Here is a 25,637-nt window from a genome sequence, read left to right as displayed (position 1 = left end):
TCTCCTCACTCCTCACGTCCTTCCGTTCCCAAGGTCAGAAAAACACCTTTCCTGTTTAAAAATAATATAAGCTGCCGCACCTCTTATGTTTAAATAAGTTATGTTATCGTATTGTAAATTCTAATCTAGGCCAACTAATGCTTGAAATCTTAGAGACTAACGCCTATAACTACTCTATACTACTCTACTACTACTACTACTACTACTACTACTATATACTACTCCATTTTGGTTTTGTTTCTCTCTGTTGATTATTATTTTTTTTTGATTTCTCTTGTATTAATGTAGTATTAATTTCGTTCTTATTTTATTATTTGTTTTGTTTTTTTATATATATATTTATGTAACTAAAACCAAATAAAATATTTCTTTCTTTCTTTCTATAAAGATGCTTCCACAGTTCGACTGCAATACTTCCGTACCACTAATGGCAGATAAATTTACTTTCATAGACAATCTAATCCATTACTAAACGATCTCACTCTAAACAGTCCCCAAGTAAGTGTCAACCATTAAAGTCTGTCATGAATTGAATCCATAGTAATATTATAAAGAGGAAAAGTTTGTAGGACCTCTGACACTACTAAACTGATTTTGATAATACTTTCACTAATGGGAAGCTTCGTTACTCTTGTGTGCTATATTCTACTTTTTATCGCGAAAAAATATTTTAACCTGCAAAACTCTTACACGCGAGCGAACCCAAAGGTAAAAGCTAGTCTAATAAGAAAATTTCGTAACAAAATGTTTAAGCGAAATTAATGTGTTATGCATAAGGCAAACCTGACGATAAACTTGATATAAACTTTAATAACCTGTTTGTATTGAAATAACCATTTAAGTATGTGACAAATATTTGTATATTTTTGGCATAAGATCTTTTATTTCCTCATAAAGAAATATTTATATTTTAAATCATTGTCTTAAAAAAATCTATAGATGATGTTAATTAATTAAATCTTACAGGGTGATAAAGGTGATCCAGGTCTTAGAGGTCGGAGAGGCAGGCCTGGACCGTCGGGTCCCCGAGGACCTCAAGGCACGCAAGGCTTACCAGGCCCGCCAGGCAGACCCGGGGATAAAGGCGATATCGGCCTTCCTGGCTGGATGGTACGTATAAATCTTTCTCCTTTTTTAAAGACTTAAAAAAACAAGTTTTTTAATATTCGTTTTGTGTTTCTTTTATTGCTCCCCAGAATGCGAAGGTAAAACAATCAACACACTTTTGTAGATTATTATGCATATATTATGCAACGTTATGACAATATTAATATTTTTTTAATATAGGGACGTCCCGGCACTCTGGGTCCTCCGGGAATACCGGGCCCAGTGGGGCCTAAAGGCGAAAAAGGCGACTCGGGCATCAGTCAACTAGATCTATCAATGGTAAGTAGAAAGCATACTTAAATTTCAATCACTTTAATTACAAAACCATCAAATTATAGAAATCCAGTCTTTATAAAAATAAATAATTTATAATCTATCACAATTATACAATACCACAACGTTTCGCAATGACGGAGACAATAAGTAATATTTAAAAAAAACATAAATTCAACTCAATAGTGTTAGGCAAAATGATTCCACAAACGATTCAAAAATAATAATTTCAAGCTATCGAAAATTATAAGTATAAATGAGCAAGAAAAAAAATATTCTAGGCCTGTTTCTTGTCCAAATAAACACTAATCATCGAATAAAAATAGGGCGACCAAATATATAAATTATTCTCCTAAATAAATGGTAGTCAAAAGACGTTTTAATTGAGTTATATTTAACTCAGACATATCCTTGAACATTGTGAAACAAGCCCGAGCATGAATAACACATATGACGATATCTATTCGATCATTTGGAATCAATATTTCGACTAATCATGAATTAGAACATTTATCAATATTTAGACGATAGTTTGGAACCAATATTTTGACTAATCATCAGAACATTTAGCAACACGGTCCAACTCCAAAATCTACGCTTATTTACATTAACGCCTCCTAAGTTTAAGCGGTAGCCCTCCAATGAATCCTTCTGAGACGATTCCTGTAGGCTCAGGTAATGGGTTCTTCAAGCTGCAAGCGGCAGGTTCGACGCTGAATTTGTGTAATAAAGCAGCAATACCAGCCATAGACTGCATTTGACCTAATCTAGCACCTGTAACAAGAAATAATTTATCGATTAAAGCAAGAAAGTAATAAATATGTTTATTGCGGTAACTCAAACTAAACATAAATTATAAATATGAACAGAAATTATAGCTAATTATACTCATTTGAAATTTAAGAAAAAAATAAGACACTAAAAGCCTAACAGGTATATCAGGTATGGAGAAAAAGTAATGATTGATTTATTTGCACTTTTTATATTATATAACTGAGGACTTAATGCCAAAGACATTTCCTACCATTCCAGCTAGGGTGGTGATGGGACAAAACAGAAGATGCACGAAACAGATTTGATGTATATCCAAATTATAGCTAACTATTTGACTGCATAATGTGAGCTGAAGACCAGCACTGTGCCGATGTCGCAGACCTCGTTTTCAGATAAATACAATTAAAAATAATAATTTGTAAACAATAATAGTCATAAATATGATAAAATAATTATGACTTGAAAAAATAATAAAAATGTTTTAATGCATATAATTCCATAATGAGTTACGCATATGCTACACACCTGATTCAACAAAGTTGTTATTCCATTATTTTATTGTCCCTAAGGGAATTAACTGCCTGCCTGATGGTAAGTGTTACCGTAGTCCATAGACGTTAGCAATACCAAAAAAATAAATAAATATAAAAGTCATAAAGTTAGAAAAATAGACACATGACGTATTGGAGTGTTAATTAAATACAACTGTGTATGAAATTATCTTTCTACACGACATTATCTTCATTGCTTTTAGAGTAAAATTTATTTAAATATATTATCCAATAGGATTATATATTTAAAATATCTAATAAGATACAATAAAAAGTGAGTATTTCTATGCATCCATCGAATGTCTTATTCAATGAAATTTATTACATGATATCCGTTTATATTTTTTTGCATGTAGAATAATATATTCCTTAACGATTTGAAACAATAGCTTCAAATTATAACAAAAAATCAAGAAGCAATAACATTTCAAGGTACATACGTCAAAATTTATCGCCACTTATCGTCTTGTGATTACATATGTGTAGATAACAAACGGTATTAAAACAATTTGATACGGATGTATTCTCAAAATAATTATAGTATATTTCTTTACGTCATTAACGCCTTTGATTTTTTTGGCTTAGTGGGCCATGCCACATATCGTCTACTACATAGACCCCATTTTACATAGTTTACAAATTTTTAAATCTCGAACAGCACCACATGTGTCCAAAACTATTCTAAATGTAAAACTAGTAAATAAGAAAAAGTAAGAAAGTGAAAGATATATTGACTTAGTTTTGTATTTGTAGAGTTTACCTCTTATTATTAACACTACAAATAAAATAATTTTTATTTTATTTGTAGAGTTTACCGCTACAAATAAAATAAAAATACAACATTTTAATACCTAGTAACTAGATTATATTCTACATTAATGAGTATATGTTTAAAAAATGTGGCATAACTTGGCCGACTGGTATTGCGTAAGTAAGTAAATTTATAACCAGTTTTCGCCACCAAAGCAAATATTACGGACACTAAAACTTAATTTAGTTTCGTAACTTTTAGACAGCATTACACCAACCGTCAAGTAGCAAAAGAAATTTTTAGAGCCAAGATAAAAACTTAACTTACCGACACACGCCCTTGGGCCTTCTCCAAAGGGTAAAAATACGAAGTTTTTAATATCCTCCTTGGCGCCGTCTTGGAAACGCTCGGGGTCAAAATTCTCAGGGTCTCTGAAATATTTCTCATCCTTATGAATAGCCTGCATGGGAATCATCAATTTCACACCTTCATTTATCGTAAGATTTATTTCTGGAATTGTGTATTCTGGTACAGTACACTCTCTAATTAAATAACCGACAGAAGGATACATCCTCATTGCTTCGTAAAATGCCATTTCTAAGTAATGCATCTCCTTAACAGCTTCGTATGTTAATTTGTTATTATATTTCGCTAATACTGTATCGATCTCTTGTTGCACTTTTTTTTGGCAATCCGGATTGAAAGCTAACTGGTGCAATGTGTAACTGGATGCAGTAGATGATGTTTCAAAACCAGCTCCGAAAAATACAAACGCTTGAGCAGTCATAAGTAAATCATCCATTTCAAGTTCAACAATTTTCTTTGAGCCGTCAGGGTTCCTTGATTCTATCGATTCACCAATAATTTTCCCTTTCTCTTTTAATTCAAGCATGAGGTCGATAAAATCGTTCCTACCGGAGGGTTTATAGTTCCTGTCTCTTAGTACACTTTGCACTAATTTGACCATAGATATCTCTAATTCTGGTGACAGCAATGTTAAATTTTTACACAGCTCTGGGAACATTAATTTAAGGGCACCACAAACACCGTCTCTGAAATTTCTTTCAAAAATCCTCTTACCGAGTCGTCGAAATTGCGAATTGTCGTCGGACATTGTGTCCATATTAATACCGAAACCGCAGACCCCAATAAAATCAGTCGTATATCTCGCCATAAGCTCTCGGACATCGTAATATTCTTCGTCAACAATATCTTCGGCGAGGACCTGTAATTTCTCCGCTCTTTCTGTAATTAATGGAAACATGGCCTTCAATTTTCCCGTACTGAATGCGGGTGTAAATCTTTGTCTGATCAGTTTCCACAAATCTCCGTCGGCAAAAAATACATTTTTCAAGAGCGGCTCAATTACTTTCTTATGAGGGTTGAAACCTCGCGCGTAGAAGCAATTGAAATCTGTGACAAGAACTCTTTTTATTATTTCCGGGTCACGTACCACCAACTCGGGGCTGGTGCCTCTGTAGAACCCAACTACTTTCTCTTCAGGATATTTTTTGTAAACCTCCGTGGCCATCATGCACATGCTCGCTTGTTGCATAAACTGTTTCAAGTTATTCCCGAAGTAAGGTAGGGGTGGGTCATGTTTAACACCTTTCTTTTTCCAATAATCGAATGTACGCACTCCATAGTAATATAAACACGTAAACACAATCACTAGTAAAACGAACAACATTGTGCAGTCTTTACTCTATAAAGTATACGCGATAAATGACCCAACACGACCGCTCTAGTCGCAAATTCATATCGTCCTCGCGCATCAGTAAACGACAATTAGGAACGTGCACTTAAAGATAAATACCGCGCTAGTTGTTCGTGTTCCTTTTATGGTTCAGTATACCATATTAAAATTCTGTACATTGCGCAAATTACTTTTTTTGTATAACTTAACAACGAGTTTGTGGTTCGGTATGCTTGACTATTAACGGTGGCAATACTACTTTTAAACTAGTTTAATAATGCATGTGAATTCTATGTAGTATATCGTACTTATATAATAAATGCGAAAATTTGTGAGGATGGATGTATGGATGTATGTATGTTTGTTCCTCTTTCACGAAAAAACTACTGAACGGATTGGATTGGACCTTAGAGTAATATGAATATTAATAATATTACATTAATGTTAATATTATTTTAAGCTAGTAATATATAAATAAATATTACTAATGCCTTGGTGGCGTAGTTGTATTACGGTACAACTGCAGTGCTGAAGTCTCGGGTTCTAAGTCTAAAATTTGTGCTCGGTATGATGATAGGCTCGGCCTATCACATCATGGGACTGAATACACACAGCGAAAATTGGTTACCAGTTACGCCTCTATCTACGCCTTTGGGATAAAAAGAGTGTGTGCATTTATTACGATGTTATGTGCTAATTAAATAACCGACAATGCTCTTTAAAACAGACAATAAAAGTGCTTGAATAATACGCACTGTTGTTTATCAAAATACACAACGATAGTACCAACCCAGACGGATTGTCGCGTACAAAAGACCTCTATTTAATACTCAAGTTTTATTCGATCTGTTAACATTAATTATATAATATATTCTATTATCGTTTTAAAGGTCTGTTAAAAATAGATAAAAATGAATGTGGCTTTTTGTGTTGGGTATTCATTTAATTTATTTTAGATGTAGACTATGGAAAACATTGGCATTTCGTTATTTTACATACAACTTCGAACAAACTACTTGAAGGAAATAAAAAAAAAGTCTAAGATACCGACATCTATGATAATATTGTCCGTAGACAATTCTAAAAGACCGTTACCATTTTTTTATATAAAGTAAGTAGTTAACATTCCGATGACGCATGTCTACCAGTTGAAGTAAATAAAAATAAGATCTTTCTAGATATTACGTATATTGTGTTAAATTATATACAATTTTAAATTCTATCTATACAAATTTACATTATAATATATATCTTATAATGAGCGTCTGTTGTTAAAAACTCTACTCCGAGCGAACGGCCTTGAACTATACGTTCCGTACATTTTTTTATCTGACTACATTTTTAGCCCGTTAAGGGTAGGCTACAAACACACCTGACTTTTGGATGAGCGGTTTAGGCACTCGCAACCCTTGAAAATTAAGCGACCATGCTGAGGGTAACCCATGAACGGGTTACGAACCTCGGCTCAGGACGGCCATTGGAATACTGAGACATCAATGATTATGGTAGTACATAGTGACGCGCGAGTTATAGGTGGAAATGTTTAATGATTACCGAATTATTTTTTTAAAATATGTATTGTAATTCATTTTTAAATGTTTAAACTACCGAAATGTTCATTATTAAAATGTCTAATAGTGTTGGTTGGTAATTAAAATTATGTGTGTTGAGATGCATGGATCAGTAATTTAAATGGCATTTGCATTATGATTTTTTTTTATTAGTGATATCATTAGTTAATACAATGGTATTCAGTATAAGAGCGTATGATTACCTTATGAAGGTATCTACAGGTTACACTATATCCATATTATAAAAATATTTAAACAAGCACAGTATTGATAATATATTGTAGAAATTTGTTACATTTTTTTACGATATCTATAACAAATGACGAATAGATAGCTTCTAAACTGCGGTAAGAGCGCTGTTTTGCTAGGTAGGACCTTCAAACAGTCTCTGAAATTGGAATGGTTTCTCTAAATTCCTATTATATCAACACTAACATTTTCGTGTAATGTAATTGATTAATCGTAATAAGTAAGATTAATTTTTATCTTAACAAATAGATTATAATGTATTTTTTATCAGTTCTTAAAAAATATGTAAGCATTGAAAATGTTTTGCGTCATATTATTACTACTTACGATCGAGCTACGTTCACGAGTCATTTTTTTATGCTTTGAATGACGAGACGAGCTTGCTATACGCCTGATGGTAAGCGATACGACCGCCCAAAAACAGTAGAAACACCATCCAACACCTTGAATTACAAAGTATTGTTTGATATTCCACTGCGCTCGCCATCCTGTGATATGCGATGTTAAGTCTTATTATGTTCAGTAGTTACACTGACTACAATGTCCTTTAACAGTTCTAACAAATACTTCAACTAAATAGTATAGAGAATCCAATTGATCATAGATCTAAATAGTATAGCATTTTATTCCAGAAAATAAACGCGGATAGTCGTTCACAGTAGAATATTACGAGTTATATTTATAACTTTAAACTTAACCTTTTTGCTGCGGCCCCGCCCGCGTGAAATTTTTTTTCTGAGATAAATACTTTTCTGGGATAAAAAGTAGCTTATAGTAGCAGGAGTACCTAATGTCGTTTTAGGAGTAATTTTAGTGAAACAAAAACAAAATCGGTTTAGATCCTGCAATTAGCACGTTTCAAAAAACATTCTTAAGCTTTAAACAGTAGATACTATTATAGATTGTGACCGATTCTGATTGCATGGCATCGACAATTATTGTTTTAATTAAATTGCGGTAGCTGTTATAGTTAGTTCTGTCGAGTTTCGCGACCCGAATCAAGAACCAGATTGAATTGTTCAAACTAGTTTTGCTAATGTAATAGCTGTTTAATTATTTACAAAAGTCGTTTGAACATTTTCATATCAAACTATTCAAGATTAAATTCTAATTAACATTTTTTTTATTCCCACACTACGAAAAAGTAATTTTCATAATAATAATCTGCCATAATTTACAATCATAGTTTCTAAAATATATTTAAGTCTCCATCTTGCGGTGTTTTACAATACTCCAATCAATAGTTTTGATGGATTTCGTAACGCTATAATATATATTTTTTGCTGATCTCCAAAACAAAAGCAATGAATCACAATAAACATTACAATGCGACTATCGCAATTAAAACTTCATACCCTGGCGCGTCACAAACTCTAGCAAAACCGACAAATTAATTAACAAAATTAAACCACTTTAAAGGATCAAAATCATTGGCGCTTCCGAATTGATTTATCTTTTGAAGAAAGTTTTATTCTTAAGGCCCATCGTCGAGCATGCGGCCTTGAGAAATTCGCTCTATACTTAGAACTCACATGGGCGCCGATAAGATTTGTTTTAGGGGGGTGCATCTGCACCTACGTACTTATACTACATAATATAATTAAGTACATTTTTTCTAATTCAAATCGCGTGGGTTTTTGAAAATGCTTTATCATAAAAAAACCTCTGTGGTTGGTAGTTACCATTGTTGCAGATTTATTCAGTGACATATTTTTGCGATTTATTTCTGGGTAGGGTGCATGTGCACCTATTTGCACACTTCTCCCGGCGCCCATGACGACCTACAAGTTACGCAAAGATTTACGGATAATTTCTTTAAAAAACAATTTCATATTTTTTTGAAAATTTTACCCTACCAAAATATTTCTTATTAAATTTTCTATAGAAAAGTGTTGGATGCGGATTAAAATATTGTTAAATTTAGGAGAAAATCAAGAATTCTAGTGGCATTTTAATTATTTAATTAACGAAAAAAATCCATATTATAAAAATCTGAAACAAAAAAGTAAAGATAAGAAGTACTTATATGACGCTCATTTTTTTATACGTATTATAAATATCGAATAAGCTTTTTAAAATACGGTAAGCGTGTCTTTTTGCTAGGCGGAACGCCTTAACCAGAAAAGGAAAGGGTAGGCCGGCCGTTTTGACCCTCCAACAGTTTTATTACGAAATTATCCCGATGGGACTTCCTTCATAAAACAAAACTCGCCTTTCCTCGTAACGTCGGAAACTTTGAGATTTTCCATGTTATCCGTAAACGTATACTTTGGATTTAGGTCGAAGTTTATTTTCAGTTTAAGGACTTACATTCTGTTCTATTTTTTTATTATCGCCTCGTAATATTTTGTGGGAGGTGTGATAAAGCTTGTAGAGGTATAAAAGGGATTAAATGTGAAACTGAATAGTCGTTCTTGAAGTATTATTATTAGTTCATAGGTTTATGACTCATGCTCGTCATGAATATTATGAGATTATCTAATTAAGTGTCGGTACAATAGGATTTTCTTAATTTATATAATACACACACACTTTATGGCGTAGGCAGAGGTGCAGCCAGGGAGCCCACTTTTCACCGAGTGTGTTCCTCTCATGATACACGGGGCGAGCCTATCACCATATTGGGTAAAAATCCCAATCTCCGGGCAAAAACTGAGCAGAAAAACCCAATTTCACTTCGCCCAACTGAGGATTCGAACTTGGCACCTCAAAGCGATGGTCGTATTGCGCACGCATAAAATTACGCCACCGGGGCAGTCAAGTTATAAATTCCTACATATTTATTGTTACTATTAGTCGTACAGTAGTCGAAATTCAACCGTCGAATTAGATATATTTTTTACATATATATTATACATAAATTTTATTTTTCTGTACTCTTCTAAATGAACTTTAATCTTGCCAAATTTCACTCCAAAAAGGTGTACAACGATATCTCTTTAAGTGTAATATATAGATAAAATCCTTTATTATCTGTTATTAAAAAGATAATGCATTCGTTGCATTTTAATCTTGCCAAATTATAAACTTTAAATAATAAATAATTAGTAATCGCATAATCTGATTATTTAAATCATCGAAGCGGATTCCACGTCATATCGATCAAATATATTAATAGCTATGTATCTCGCATGCGAGGGTCCTTCTGGATGAATACCAAAGATTTGTTTATTTCTGCCTTCAAATAATCGATATAAAACAATAGATATTCAAATTGCCGTTATTGGCCAATATCATATTTAACATCTAGTTCCGCAGGCAAATAACCCGCCAGTGTCAAGTACATACTTTGTTCTAAAATGTTCCAACTTAAGAGTTCTTGCCTCTCTGAATACTGTATAAGGAAAATCTGAGACAATAGCATCATTAATGGTTCTATCTTAACAGTTCAAAGGCGACAAAGGAGACAGGGGGTTCGATGGAATCCCTGGCCTTCCAGGTGCTCAAGGTCCAGCCGGGCCACCAGGTCCACCTGGATCTTTATCTGAAGCGGTACAGTATCTTCCTGGACCACCAGGACCGCCTGGGCCTCCAGGGCTTCCTGGAGCGCCTGGAGTATCCATCGTCGGTCCAAAAGGAGAACCAGGTGTCTACGAAGAACATTCGGTGCATGGAAGCACGAAGTATTATGGAAGACCGAGTAAGTGAAATGCCAGCATTGGAGTTTTTAAAATTCATAAAATTGTTGCTTTTGAAGGTTAAATTTTCAAATATAAATTGTTACTGAAAGTTTATGTGTTTCGGGACTCTTGATAGAAGTGAATACAACGATCACTTTTCTGATGATGATAAATTGCCTACTGCTTACTGAAATATATTAAGGAATCTTTCTACTTTATCAATTAAGTTTTTAATTATTCAATCATATTCAGTAACAGCATGTTTTCAACGAAAACTGTAGACGTTATCAACCATCTACCAAATCCTATCATAAAAAAGTACTCCAAAGTCAAAGTTATTTATGTATATTTTTTATGCACGCTTTCGGGACAACAGTATTAAAGAGCCCGCTTGATGAGCTCAAAGCTCTTAAGGAACTGAGAGATTTAAAAGAAAACGATAGAGACAGGAGCGGTAAGTCGTCAAAGTTATGATGTTTTTACTATGTTATTTTATATGGTGGTAGTTCATAGGTTTATGAAAACCTAAAACTTACATCCGTGTTCGCATACGTTACTTAGCTGAGTGCAGAGCAATGCTATGATAAAAAAAAACTGTGTTTTCGATATGACACGCCTTTGCAGTACGTAGGCAATAGTATATGGTAGTAGTTCATAGGTTTATGAAAACCTAAGACTTATATCCGTGTTCGCAAACGGTACTTAGCTGAGTGCAGAGCAGTGCTATGATAAAAAGTCTGTTTCTCAGTGTTTTTGGGAAAGACAGTCTTTGCAGTACGTAGGAATACAATAAAACGTTGTTTGGTTAATATTGAAATACTACTTTACTTCAATTAGCTGATAAAGAAAGCTGAACAAAGCCAAAGAAAAGTATGAAACTTCCAACATTGTGCATTCGGGTGCAAAATGCTTTCTCATAGTACATATTTATGAATACGTGTGTATGTCTTCGATGTCTCCAATAGCCTCTTTGAACTCATGCAGTTCCGTGATAATATAAACGATGGCGATACGTAAGGAACGCAACTTTTCAATATTAATGAATTTTTTTGTAATTACATGTTTGGCACGTCTAGTGCCACATCTGTCAGGTTATGGATCAAGGCATCACGCTGCAGACGATTCGCATGCCGAGAGATCAGTTCCTGGCGCAGCTGTCTTCCAGACTACAGAGGAAATGATGAGGGTAAATAAATATTTTATTTTTTAGTTTACCATTTTTCTTTGTATATTTGCTCTTTTATATATAGAACTGGATTCACGACGAATTAAGTCCAATTATAATTATAGTCCCATGGCAATAGCGTAAACCTATCGAAATGTCTTATCCCCTTCATTAAATTTTATTATTATATTATTCTCTTTCATAATGGTTGCCAATATACAAATTCCTATTGCAATTTTACTATAAGTGAATATTATACCCTAATGTAAATATATATAAGTCTGTAAATACTAAATCTAAATTCCAGATCAATCTATCGCCAGGAATTTGAATGGCAATATGTCTAAAAAGCAAAACATGCAAATGCAGGTCAATCTGTAGATTTCGTTTTTCAGTTGGCTTCGGCAAGTCCCGTCGGTGCTCTGGCTTATGTTGTCGAGGAGCAAGCTTTGTTTGTCAAAGTTAATTCCGGCTGGCAGTATGTTTTGGTGAGTCTAGAATCGAAATCAATAGACACCGATGAAATTGTTTCGAACGATTTTTGATATTATTTTAGTTTTGCTTTAATCTAATACTGTATTAATTGCTAGGCAAATGGATGACATTATAATAAGAAAAATGTAATACGCAATTCTAATGGAATTTAAGAGTTCTGCAAATATTTGCGGATTTTTTGAGTGTAAAACAATATTTAGATGTGTTAAGTTATCAATAGAAGTGTTTATTTTGTTATTATTTGATTTTTTATGGACTTCTATCGAATAAATTATGTAATTATTAAGTTTATCAGTTTATTATGGTACATGTGGATGCAACTGCTTACACTGAATTAAGATATGAGTAATTCTTTGGTTAGTTGGTACACGCAAGACGCCTACCTGTAAAAATTAGTAATATCTAACTGAACATCATTAAGAAATAATATTAACACAGTTCTGAGCCCATCGTCCGATAATTTACAAAGAATACACATATATTTTTTTGGAAAGTCAGAGGTGTTTGACCTTGGCTTTTGTACCTGCAGAAATTCGTTTCAGCAGTCCATTCCAAACCCAACTAGGCTATCGCCGGTTTTTACTTTACTTTCCTTATATTTATATGAAAATTTGTTGTAATATTAATTTTGGCAATGAACGTTATTTATTTATATATCTAGCTCGGATCGCTGGTGACTCAGGCGACGCAGCCACCAACGCCGGCGCCTGCGACGCCGCCGATGCCAGCCGCCAGCCTCGTTCACGTTCCGCCCATATCGAATTTGGTAGAAAACTCACCCGCAGTCTCTTCGGGGCCGAGTGTAAGTCATTTATTGAATAATTTAGAAGATACAGGAAGATAATTTTATAAGCCTGGATAGCGACCGTCATACACAACGTGCAAAACCCACCATAGTGATCCACGTAAGTGTGACGCATTGGGGATCAGCATGTATATATCTCATTTCTAATTAACCCGTGTTCGAATCGAGATGCGACATTTTTTGTGCTGCTGTGGCTTGCTCATACCCAAAACTGTAGGCACGTCATTGGACGAAAGATTAAAATAAAATTTAAAAAAAAGCTTTATTCATCAGGTAGGCGAACATAGTTGCACTTATGATAAGTCAAGGTACATGAAAATATTTAATTATTACTTAATTAAATTAGCTTATATAAACAAAGACAATTTATATTGAAAATAAAATAAATGAAAAATATAGTAAACAAAGAAGCCAGCTCGGGCTGGTAGGAAAGAAGAAATAAAATGATATATATAATAAAAATAATATAATGTCAGCCCTGTATTATATACTTACGCACTGCTGAGCACGGGCCTCCTCTACTACTGAGTGGGATAAGGCCTTAGTCCACCACGCTGGCCTATTGCAGATTGGTAGACTTCACACACCTTCGAAATTCTTATAGAGAACTTCTCAGATGTGCAGGTTTCCTCACGATGATTTCCTTCACCGGTATAGCGAACGATAAATTCACACAGAATACACACATGATTTTTTAGAAAAGTCAGAGGTGTGTGCCCTTGGGGTTTGAACCTGCGGACATTCATCTCGGCACGTCTGTGTCCGTTCCACACCCAACTAGGCTATCGCCGCTTTTATGTTATTTAATTATGTATATATGTAATTTTACAATAAGGGAAAACCGCGTCGCGATCCTCGTCGGTGAGGACAATAAAGGCCCTAATCTAGCTAACCTACCAGACTTTCACTAACTACCTAAGCGATAACTACCCGAAGAAGAAAGGCAGAAAGAAACTCCGGGCTTTATTTTTTGTCATCAATTGTCCATTGAATCTTTTATAATATTATTATTAAATTATTTATTTTTTTAATGTCTTTTGTATACAAAGTCTGATTAATTATATAAGCTAATACACGCACATCACCGTAAAAATGTGGAGAAAATCCACATAAAACTATTTAACAATAACGAAAAATTAACGAAAAAAAAAACAAAAATACTAAAACATTTATAAAAACTATGAAACAGTATACAGCGTGCATACGGCTAAATTTACAAACATAATTTTGTTGTTTTACATTTCATATTTTGACATAGATCTCGGTCAATATAATTTAGATTATACATTTAAAGTCTGGTGCAACAAAATTATCGGTCGGTCGCCGATTACCCCTCGCCAATGTATATAATTATGCCGGCCTATTTGAACCGGATATGCTCAGGCTAATCCCAGAAAGCTACAATACGTAAGACACTATGGTGGGTTTTAACACCTTATATACGGTGCTTGTTATCTAGCATACATATTCAACCACCAGCAATTGGTTATCTGACAGTGGAGTACCACTGTCAGGTAGTAACCACGGTCGAGCTGGCCTATCGACACTGTAGACAAATATGTCTACTGCACGTCTCTACGTTAGTGCAGTAAGTTGTTCTTCCTCAGTTGCGACTGGCGGCGTTGAATGATCCTCTACCTGGCAATATGCACGGAGTGCGGAGGGCCGACTACGCCTGCTACAGACAAGCTCGACGCGCCGGTATGAGAGGGACCTTCCGCGCTTTCCTCACTAGCAGGTTAGTGCCCTAGCTATCATCATCATCGTCATCATCAGTCATAGACAGTCTACTGCTATGTAGGGTGTTGTACGGCAACCAGAATAATTTGGAACTGCATTGACAATTACAATTTTAATTATTTTGTATTGTTTAGTTTTTGTATTATTTGTTACGTTATCTGTAATGTATATAATTGCAATTTCTGAGCGATGATTTTTTCATGTATATGAATTCTGATTTTAAGCCGAATTTTATGCATTAAAAGATAATGTACGTTATGGTTGATTTGGATTGAACCAGATATGCCATTCATTGATGTCGTAGAAATTGACGATTATAACCAATCAAACCACACCTTATTCAACATCATTAAGTGTTCAAATTACAATAACCCATATAATTCCAGGATACAAAATCTGGATTCAACAGTACGGTATGCAGATAGGCATTTGCCCGTAGTCAACACCCAGGGTGACGTGCTGTTCAAATCCTTCTCGGAGATTTTCGATGGCAGCGGTGGTCTCATACCAGGAACACCTAGATTGTACAGCTTTAATGGAAAGAATATCATTACCGACTCTCATTGGTAAGTTATAACATTTTTTATTTAAATTCAATATTTTTATTTTTTAATTCGACAAAAGGCGCGCGCCCTATCATGGGGCCGAAGAGACCTGGTAAAAAGTGGGTGCCCTAGTTTCCCCTCAGCCTAATCCTTCAGGGATAAGTTCCAAGTGGACAAGCTGGCAAAATGTCCACTTACCATCAGGTACAGTTATCACTTTACCATACAAAAAAAATATTGTTATTTTTTTATATTTACATGAGTCTCGCTAGTTTCCTTAGCTTCTTTTATATAAAATTACTCACACAGGCCTCAAAAACTGATATGGCATGGATCCCACGCAAGCGGCGAACGCGCCCTGGACACCTTCTGTGATGAATGGCAGAACAGTGACCCGCAGAACAGGGGCATGGCCGCCTCCCTCTACTCACACAAACTCCTGTCACAAGAACGGTAAGAAGAAGAAACTTTTGAAAATGAAATAATAATCATTCAGTACATATAATATGCGAAGTATGTCGTATTCCATTTTTAAATATTGTGACTATATAATGTGCCAGTGACTTTTACAGGGTAATTTTGACATTACCTTAATTTGACATAGTGCGAATATTTAAAAATAGAAAATTAAATTTTATAAATATGTAGAATAGAGTAAACCATAATTATTATGCCATGCTTTATGAAAGTATGCCAATCGATATTTAATAATTATTGTTATTCATAATATTAACGAATTTCAGATACCCGTGCAATAATCATTTCGCAGTGCTTTGTATAGAAGCCACTTCGAATACTAGCGTCAGAAGAAAAAGGGACACTGTAAGGTAAGATCTCTACACTCGACAAATTGATATTAAATATATTATGATAGTAAAAAAATAGATAAATAGAAATTCAAATTGGAACAGTGAACATCTGACAATAATTATAACAAATTGTTTGCGTAGACTGTAAATCAATTTCTAACATAATTTAATTTTTAAGATCAAAAGAGGTTTATAAACGTCCCTAACTGCCGAATTAATTATACATTCCTATTTTTAAACTTCGATACGACCCATTGTTAATCTGCGATCCTCGTCTCTAGAATAAGCCAATCACAATAAGTTATTTGTCAGCATGTCAAAAAATACTTTATTCTGATTGGTGCATTTTCAAGATGGATTGAAAAAATAGGATCGTTTATTGAAATCGGCGCGGCGGTGCGACGCGCCTTAATAAAAATAAATTATCTTTAAAAGTAAAAATAACACTATCTATGATTTAAGGGATGATTCTTTAATTGTGAAATAAAATTGTCATTTTAAAGGACAATGCCCAAAACCAGGCTATCTTTGCGTCAGTCATGCGTCTTAACCAAATAACCATGTAAAATCATAATTTTAATTATTACTTCATTTGTATTTATTTCAGTCATGAGCAAATAGGGGTTTTAAAGATATGAAAAAAAAGTTGTTTAATTGTTGCAAATCAAACACCGGATAATTTACTGCCAATATGGCGAATTGATACCAATTTACAACTAATTCCCCTTTTAAATGTAATAAGAAAGTTAATATGCACAATTAATGTACAATTAATGTATTATTTACTTGAATCTATAATATATGGATTAAATATATTATTCATTAAACAAAAATATTGTTATAAAAATATATTTTACTTCATAATTATGACCAAACTCCAAATAGCTGGTAAAAAAAAAAAAAATATTAATCCTTCTAAAAACAAACAAATGGCGACTTGTACTTGCATTGGCAGAAATACTAAAGTCAGCTAAAACATGCCTGAACTTTATTTTTAATTAAATGAATATATGAGTACTGATTTTTATTACACTGGCAACTGAAATTAATGACATTTTGACACTTTAGATTTGTCTGAATGAAAATATTTCATTATTAAAATATTTTACTCAAGATCGGAGTATTATTCTTATGTACTTTAATGTTGGGTCAAGAAATCCACCGTTAAGAAACAAGGTGTATAGTGTCTGTTCCGAACTTTGAGACGGAAGGCTTTTAGTTAGCAACACAATATCGTCTAGAGCCTAGACCCAGGACAGTTAATCGAGGCGACATATCCCGACGGTGTATTAACTGCACCATTGCGGTGCCACAGCAACGATAAGTATATTTCTTAGACAAGCTATCCAGTTTGTAAGTTATGTAGATTGTTATTAACCTACCCACAATGTGGGAAAAATCTTGCAAAAACTAAAGAAAACAGTTTAACAATAATAATAATCTGAACATGTTTACTCAACTTTTACATTATATTTTAGGTTTTAAGGCTGGAATGAATTTGTGCTGCCTGCTGGAGATCAGTTAATAGAGAGGTTCACAGACAACAACGACATGACATGACCCGACCAGCACTGCAAGAAGTCATTCACTCACTTCAGCAGTATTATAAGCGTGTTGCGGCCACATCAAGTTCTTGTCTGTTTTCTGGGAAGCCATATCTATCAAAAATACACATCTATATAAAAATATACATCGGATTTCGTATTTCTTGTTTTATTTTTCTTTTCCTATGATAAGTAACTATTAGCCTAATCAGGCTGTGAAGTTAGTTCCTGGGTTCCTGTTCGATTTCCTGGCCAAGCAACATTTTATCACGGTGTTTCTGACATGACTTGCCTGGGATCGGAATCCTCCAAAGAGGGTTGGCGTCAGACATGCGGCCGGTCATAAAAACTAAGCTGAATCTATTCTACAACATGTGTTGACGCCATATTGAAATGAGATAATGGTAGGTGAAAATAAAGATTAAGTTAATCCATGTAATAGAATAAGTCATAAGTCAGAAAAATATGTACTTACACAAAGGGTCGGGTAGTATATGCTCAGTGCAAAAACTAATATTCCGCCATACTACCTTGGAAGTTTTATTGGAGCTTCGTCTCGTCAGATATGTTAATACCTATTAGTTTCTTATAAGGGCGATTAAAGCTAAGTGAAAAAAATGTCCAATAATTGTTTATAGCCATATTAACTAGGTACTGCAATACGGAACTTAATCAGGCACGTAGTTACTTTCTACCGTACATTATTGCAGTCCATACTTAACCTCAAAATAACCGAGTTATAAAAATTCTAATTACTCCGAACTCCCATCGAATATCCAATTGTTTTCAATTTGTATAAGATTTAGGATATATTCCCTATAGTTTAGTGAAGGTTTTGTACAGACGCAAGCGTAGCCCAACTCATACAAAAATGGGCATTCTCCTTTGTTTGTGTTGTTTTAGCCTATGAATATTATTCTTTACTTTTGACTAGGCAGCATGATTTTTGACCTTAGCCGGTTTCCTGTGGAACAAATTTAAAAAGAATACTATCCGATTAAACAATCAACTGTAAAAGAATAATATACACGTAATATCTAAAAATGCTAACCGGTTTTTTCATAGTTATTACTTATGAATTATTGTTTACTTTATTCACATGAGTATTCTTACAGATACAATACGACCGACCTTTTGGACGACGAAGATTACCTCTACGATGCTGACGAGTACCAACAGTTATTGGACGAAATATTTGCTCAACCATTCAGAGAAAACTAGGAGCATCTCAACATTTAGATTATTTAATGTGAGGCTTAGTTCAATTTATTGAAGTTAGAACACAAGTGATCTGTGTCTTGAATCTCATTCAAATTAACCCACCTTTATACAGAATTTCGATCCTAAGGAAACTAAACTATAATCAGATCTTTTCATCGTAAAATATCAAATTCTAAAACCTCTCTCCTATTCTGAGAAAATCATTACAAAGAAGAACTAGGCTTAAATAAACACTAATACAGTTCAGAATTGAGTGTCGAATGCTCACATTTCAAATGAGATTAATCGTATCAAGTCGCTAAGCTTGATGTTGAAGAGATTCCTATTAAAGTAAGCGCATAAGCTTTAGCCTCAGAGTTGTAGGCCTGCTGCATAGTTGACAAGAGCGATTAACAATTAACGAGTTGATTACAACGATTTGTCTGTTATAGATATAGCTTAGAAGCTAGAATTACAACCATATTTACTACTAACCGCCATTAAGAAATTTTCTTCTTTTATATTATGCTGCCATCGTTTATTTATCGGTGATTTTGCCAATTTCGAGTAATAACAGCAGATACAAAACAATGAGACTATAAAATCAGATCGCCATTATGAATAAACGATCCCAATCTATTTCTTCTATCTATCTCAAAATGGACCAATCAGAACAGTTTTTTTTGACACGCTTAAAAATAAGCTATTCTGATCGGTTCATTCTCGGAATCAGATTGAAGATTGAGATAGGGATCGTTTGCTAAAACAGCTATTAGTTTTTATTTATGAGAAATTTTGTCTATATTGTATGAAATCTCCATATGATTAGTTTATTTATTAATTATACGGTTGAAAGATTAATTGACTTAGGCGACATTTTCTTTCGAAGAATTTCAACTAGGTTAAAAAAACATTGAGAAAATTCTCAAAACGTTTTCTTATTCCAGAATTTACAGTATTATAACAAAGAAGGGGATATTATTGAAGTTGGGTCGACTTTATCGAAGTAAATTTCATGAAACATGTAGCAGGTCTGATATGAGTGCACTTGTACACATTTTCAATGTATAGTGAAATGTTTTTGCGCTTTTCTTCTGCGCTGTGTAAATAAATTTTGTATAATTATCGATTTCCATACTTTTTTGAGACCCTCAGTTATAAACATTAATGGTCATAAAATAGAAATAATGGATTTTAAAATGGAATGAATCAATAACATCTATTTGAGTAATAAGTTATATTGAAGTTGAATACAACTTTAAATAATTATAATTAGTTGTTACTAGGTTAATATCTAGCAAATTCGTTGGCCTAAATTTTTTTAATGTTTCAAAGAAAAGAGATATAACATTGAAGTAAACTGCATAAGAATCAAACTGTCCAAATTTTTTTTTTGTACCATCAGCCACAATAGTAGCTGAATAAATTCAAAACTTCAAATCCGTTAAACAGTTTTGCGTCCTTAGCAAATATATATAAGAGCTTCTTCACATTGTATCATTTGTAGTTAGGTAGATAAATTAATATTACTTATCCAAAACAAATACAAGAATATTCAATCCTTATAGATGCTTTATAAAGGTACTTAAAATGATTTTTAAGAATACAAATTTCAATACAAAAATTGACTTAAAATTAATTTACCTACTAACTATTAATAATTACGCATATTTTACACGGATGCATCCTTTTTGGATGTCTTTTTTTGTTTGTCAAAAATACACGTTTTAATACTTGTTTCCAAAACATAAAAAAACTGAGGGTCTAACATTAAAATCATAATAAATTAAAAAAAATCTCTTGTGATTATAATTCAGAGATTTTAATTTGAGACTGTACATATTTAGTGTAATTTTTTATTATCTAATTAATTTTATTAAGTTAAAGCAATTGTGTTGGAGTAGTGAAACTTTACTGATTAGAACAGTGTGTACACATTTTAGATTCAATATAAATGTAATGGCCGGTTAAACGCCGAATGTATGTAAAATATACCAATTTTTATATCCCGCTTTACGTAGGCAACGGAATATAAGTATATACAGCTTAGAACTTAGGTATAACTCATTGTAATAAAGCAGTATCAGAATAAGAAATTGGCGCACTATGTGTAGCTAAATTATATATTATTTTTTTTTTTTTGTTGAAGACTGTCCATTCGATTTTTTTATAGAAAGCACGCGTAGTGCCGTTTCAGTAGCAATTATCACAGTAAAAGAAGTCTGATTTTTTTATTATATCGTAATTCGTTCAATCAATATTGTAGCGAATAATTTTTAACTTTTGTACCTAAAGTTATAATGTAGTCTAGTCTCTGTTTGAAACGCTTTACTATTTTTGTAGAAAATACTTGAACGCGCAACTGAATGCATAATTATTCCAAAAGTTATTACTTAAATGCTTGATTTTTTCCTGGTAAAACAAAAAATCATTTTATTTTTAATACTCTCAGTCTCGGTACATCATTGTTTCAATCGTAACATACGCGTTTATATATAAAGAACATAAGTTAAGTCAAATTTATTCGTGAATAATAGAATATTGTAGAATCAAAAGGACTTCTAAAAGCAGGTTTTTTAACGCATAGGTACAGTCAGACACGAAGAAAATATGAAAAAGTTTGAAGCGTTTCTACACATTGACTTGAAGCGAAATATTTTTTTTCTTTATCTAAAATAAAGTAAACCGTGTAAAATTTATTTCAGTGAAGAAAAAACAATATAAAAGTTAACGAACACAAAAGCTTAAAGGCTATTTTTGTGGCCGACTGTACATCAATTTGGTCCGTGGCGGCCTCTTTGATTAGGTAGTAGTATTGTGTATGTTTACAATTATGTTAAAATTTTATCAAAATTGTAAGGACAATTTTTTATTGCGTAATTACTTTATGAATAAATTTTTGAGAAATCAAAAACCAATATTTAGTTCTTTCACTTCCAAAAAATTTACGAAACATTTTGTATCAATTTGTATACGTAATGAAAAAGTTGTCTTACAAAAATAGTAAAGCATATAAATATAAATCAACATGACATACCAACAAGCATTTACGATTATACCTAGCTATAATTTTAGACATCGAATACAAACTCTTGTATTATACTACGAATGACTGTATTTATATAGTTTTAAGTAAATATAAATAAATGTTTCCACGGCGATATCGTATAACATATTTGTTTTATTACTCCCAGAAGTATAAATCTCGTACTTTTTTTTATAATCATAGGGAACCACGGGGTGAAATTACTTTATAAAACAATTATTATATAAACATTTATAACAATTTGTCTTTTTGACCGTCTTTATAAGTAAAAAATTTAAAAATCTGATTGAAAATTCAAATATTTCCCAGGGGGGAAATTATTAGAATAACAAGTAACCTATACTTGAATCTAGGTCATAGTATTGTCTTCTAAATCCATTCAGGAATTTTTGCGTTTATTTCGAATCAATATCCAAACATCCAAAGACCTAATCACATCTATACTATTATGTAAAGCTGACGAATTTGTTTAGTGCGCTAATTACAGGCAGTAATATAAACTGATTTTGATGTTTTTTAACCAACAGGAAGCCAGATTACTCCTGAGTGCTATAAGCTACTTTTTATCCTAGGAAAATATTTATCCCGGAAATCTTTCACGCGGGAGGCTCCGCAGCCAAAAACTAATATTTATATAGTCACATAAATAATTGTAATTGATTATAAGAAATCACATCACGAGACACGATGTCAGTAATGCTAAAAATGCAGAAAGTCTACACGTAGATATTTGAGTATTTGTTAGAAACAAATGTAAAAAACCCTAAATATCAGTGGCGAAGACATTTTCCGAAAGGGACCCGACACAACATATAAATATTATGAATATGTGTAAATGCAATCTGAAAATCGTTCCAATGATATTTAAATTTGACATAAATTACAAAAGGGAAGCATCACAGCTTGAACACTGAATATACTTTGATTACACATAACTAGTTCATAAATTAACTTAAACTTGTATTATCTTATAAAAATGTTATACAAACGAAGCCGAGAGCAACAATAACAATCTTGCAATGAATGAACTATATTATCTATACTTATATGTCGCCAACTCATATCGGGATTCCTAAAATACCTTCAAATGCGGTGCACCCATTCTCAAATGCCCATTGAAGCGGTCTAGCTACCTCTTTGATTTGTGGGGCTTCGTTCGAGCTATACGGCACAGGCCTGCGATTGGCAGACTAATTGCTTTCAACTGGAACAGTCAGGTAAGTCTAGTTTTTAGTCCGATTAAATTCAAAATACACTCCATTCGACCGCGCGAAATGGAGAAGACCGCGTTCAGTTCTGTCAGATCCAGAGGACGATATAACTCTGGCAATACGTAGAAAGCACGAGCTGCTTAAAAAGCTCAAACACTCTACACGACCGCTGCTCCGTCCTCGCCGTCGAGGACCTCGCCGCGTCCCCGTCCTCCCGACCCTTCTGATAATTCCGGCCCGGACGCCGATGTAACCATGTTAGATTGTTAGGTCGTTCTTTCGCACCTCTCGCGTTTCCATAAACGTTGATGTCCCCAAAACATCTTCTCTCAGTGGCCGTCCTGAGCCGAGGTCGTGACCCTTTAGAGGGTCGCCCTCAGCATGGTCACTTAAGGGCTCGCAGTGCCTAAAGCACGCACCCGCAAGACCGGTGTGTTTGTATAAGCCGGCCCTTGCCAGGCTAACAAACGTAAGTCAGAATCAAAAAAAAAAAAAAAAAAAAAAAAAGTCTAGTTTTATCGTTCAAATACTAGATTGCTATTAACGGCTTTTACGTTTAATATTTGACGTATTGATATAGTTTTGCGATATGCCGTGTAGGATATCCCTCTTTTTGCAATTAAAAGAGTTTAAACCCTTATTACTTCGTACAAACGTACTTTTTTTGTTTGATTCGTTATGGTATGCCGAATAGTTTTTGAATATCATTGTTTAAAAATGAAAATCCATTATGTCAACTTATAGTAATATGAAAAATCTAGCACAGACTGTTTAATAATTTATTTTACTTACGCGAATGTTAGACATTGATATAAAACTTTTTTTTTATTACTTTGAATGGCGAGACGGGTTTGACGTTCGCCTGATGGTAGTTGATACGACCGCCCATGAACAGTAAGAACACAATATACAGCACCTTGAATTACGAAATATTGTTTGGTATTCCATTGCGCTCGCCATCCTGAGACGTGAGATGTAAAGTCTTATTATTAGCCAGTGGTTCACTGGCTACAATGTCCTTCAAACCGGAACACAACAGTGAGTACACACATCTGCTTGGAGGCAGAAATAGACATTGCGATGGTACCTACTCAGGCAGACTCTCACAAATGAGACACCTACCATCAGTAAACTTTACTAATATAGCTATCAAAACTGTCTGATTATAACGCCCGTATTGTGAAGACGGATTTGCCCTTTTAGACGGAATAAGACCCTTAAGTATTCATCATATATTTGTTATAATAGTCGGTAGGAAACTTGAATAATATCCCGCGGTGGGAGATTTTTTTAAAGTAAGTAACAATAGATTGCTCAAATTGTTTGGCGAATTAAAATGTATCGAATTTAAGAGGGGCTACGTGTTTTAATTGTTCGTGGAGTACAAAAGACACTATTATAATTATTTTAATTAATATGAATATAATTTAATGTAATTATTTTTCTTAATTATTTTTAGTAATTAATTTTGAGTAAATTTTTTTTTGTTTTAACATTCCAATTGTTTGGAATAATTTCAATGCTATCCGAGATCATTTTAATAACAAAACCCGTCCAATTATACTTAAAAATATGAATATGTGGAAACAAGCCATAATTAACACAAGCACTTATTAATTAATATGTCTTGGCAGATTGAACACTGATACACGTGAGTGTGTGTTGACTATACTTTATGTTTATGCATAACCAAAAGATCCTTTACACTAGACTCGGCCTTAAATATACCAATCAAACTTCAAAAATATCGACTTATCAAGATTCAAGTTTCAAGATTATTTATTTGTCACACATGAGTATACACACAAAGCATGCAAGTTGTCCAGTATTATATATAAAATGATCTATCATGTCTGGCATTTATGGCGTACAAAATGTAAAGAAATATAAAATGTAAAGATTCACATGAATGATTACATTTTCAAGGTAACACCGGACCAGGTGTTAGCACAAGAAGTAATTTTTTCCCGTTGACAAACTTTGTCAATCGAACAGGAAAGTTTTCTTATTAAAGTGGAACTGCGCCTCGGTAGGCCAAGGATTATTCCGCCGGATTCCATTAACGTTGCAGTATTCTTGAAGTGTTCTTTGCTGGGTTTCTTTTTGCATGTTTTTAGTATATGGTAGGTCTTGTATTTCATTAGAGGCACTAGTAATTCATTTCTGCCGCTAAATATGAATGCCTCAGTAAGACTATTGCCGAATAAATCGCTGAATAACTTGGCAAATAACTCATTCCGTATCCGAGTTGAAGCATCAGTAATTAATTTATACCATGCTAAGCATTGATGCCTCAATTAGACTATTGGCGAATAAACCGCTGATTGACGTGGCGAATAATTGATTCCTTCCTAACCAAGTTTCGGCCACGACGGCCAATTTCAACGGAGATTCGCCAAGTATGCAGGAAATATTATAGTGCGCAAGTGGGTGCCCACAGGAGAACTCTCTGTCCCTTCACTCTCACAATCCTGAAAGACAGCAC

At 33.6% G+C, this 25,637-nt stretch overlaps 2 protein-coding genes across 3 annotated transcripts in view; one reads left to right on the top strand and one right to left on the bottom strand.

Annotated features, from left to right (window-relative positions):
- Positions 1-22,066, top strand: part of LOC115451089 (collagen alpha-1(XVIII) chain) — a 212,849-nt gene extending 190,783 nt beyond the window's left edge. For both annotated transcript variants that reach the window (XM_037438829.1, XM_037438828.1), the window contains 11 exons: positions 967-1,110; positions 1,288-1,386; positions 10,360-10,612; positions 11,669-11,778; positions 12,153-12,245; positions 12,914-13,054; positions 14,665-14,795; positions 15,184-15,363; positions 15,652-15,795; positions 16,086-16,169; positions 18,811-22,066. In XM_037438829.1, coding sequence (XP_037294726.1) covers positions 967-1,110; positions 1,288-1,386; positions 10,360-10,612; positions 11,669-11,778; positions 12,153-12,245; positions 12,914-13,054; positions 14,665-14,795; positions 15,184-15,363; positions 15,652-15,795; positions 16,086-16,169; positions 18,811-18,916 — 1,485 coding nt within the window. In that variant the 3' untranslated portion in view covers positions 18,917-22,066. The remainder of the gene's footprint in view (positions 1-966; positions 1,111-1,287; positions 1,387-10,359; positions 10,613-11,668; positions 11,779-12,152; positions 12,246-12,913; positions 13,055-14,664; positions 14,796-15,183; positions 15,364-15,651; positions 15,796-16,085; positions 16,170-18,810) is intronic.
- Positions 1,156-5,219, bottom strand: LOC115451090 (cytochrome P450 6B5). Its single transcript, XM_030179292.2, has 2 exons — positions 3,784-5,219; positions 1,156-2,154 (listed from the first exon to the last, which is right to left on the bottom strand). The coding sequence occupies exons 1-2, from the start codon at positions 5,144-5,146 to the stop codon at positions 1,988-1,990; spliced, it is 1,530 nt and encodes a 509-aa protein (XP_030035152.2). The 5' UTR covers positions 5,147-5,219; the 3' UTR covers positions 1,156-1,987.
- Positions 22,067-25,637: the final 3,571 nt, after the last annotated feature.

The sequence above is a fragment of the Manduca sexta genome, chromosome 15, assembly GCF_014839805.1.
Source record: "Manduca sexta isolate Smith_Timp_Sample1 chromosome 15, JHU_Msex_v1.0, whole genome shotgun sequence".
Classification (NCBI taxonomy): domain Eukaryota; kingdom Metazoa; phylum Arthropoda; class Insecta; order Lepidoptera; family Sphingidae; genus Manduca; species Manduca sexta.
The sequence above is the reverse complement of the archived record's forward strand: the minus strand, read 5'-3'. Positions and strand labels throughout refer to the sequence as shown.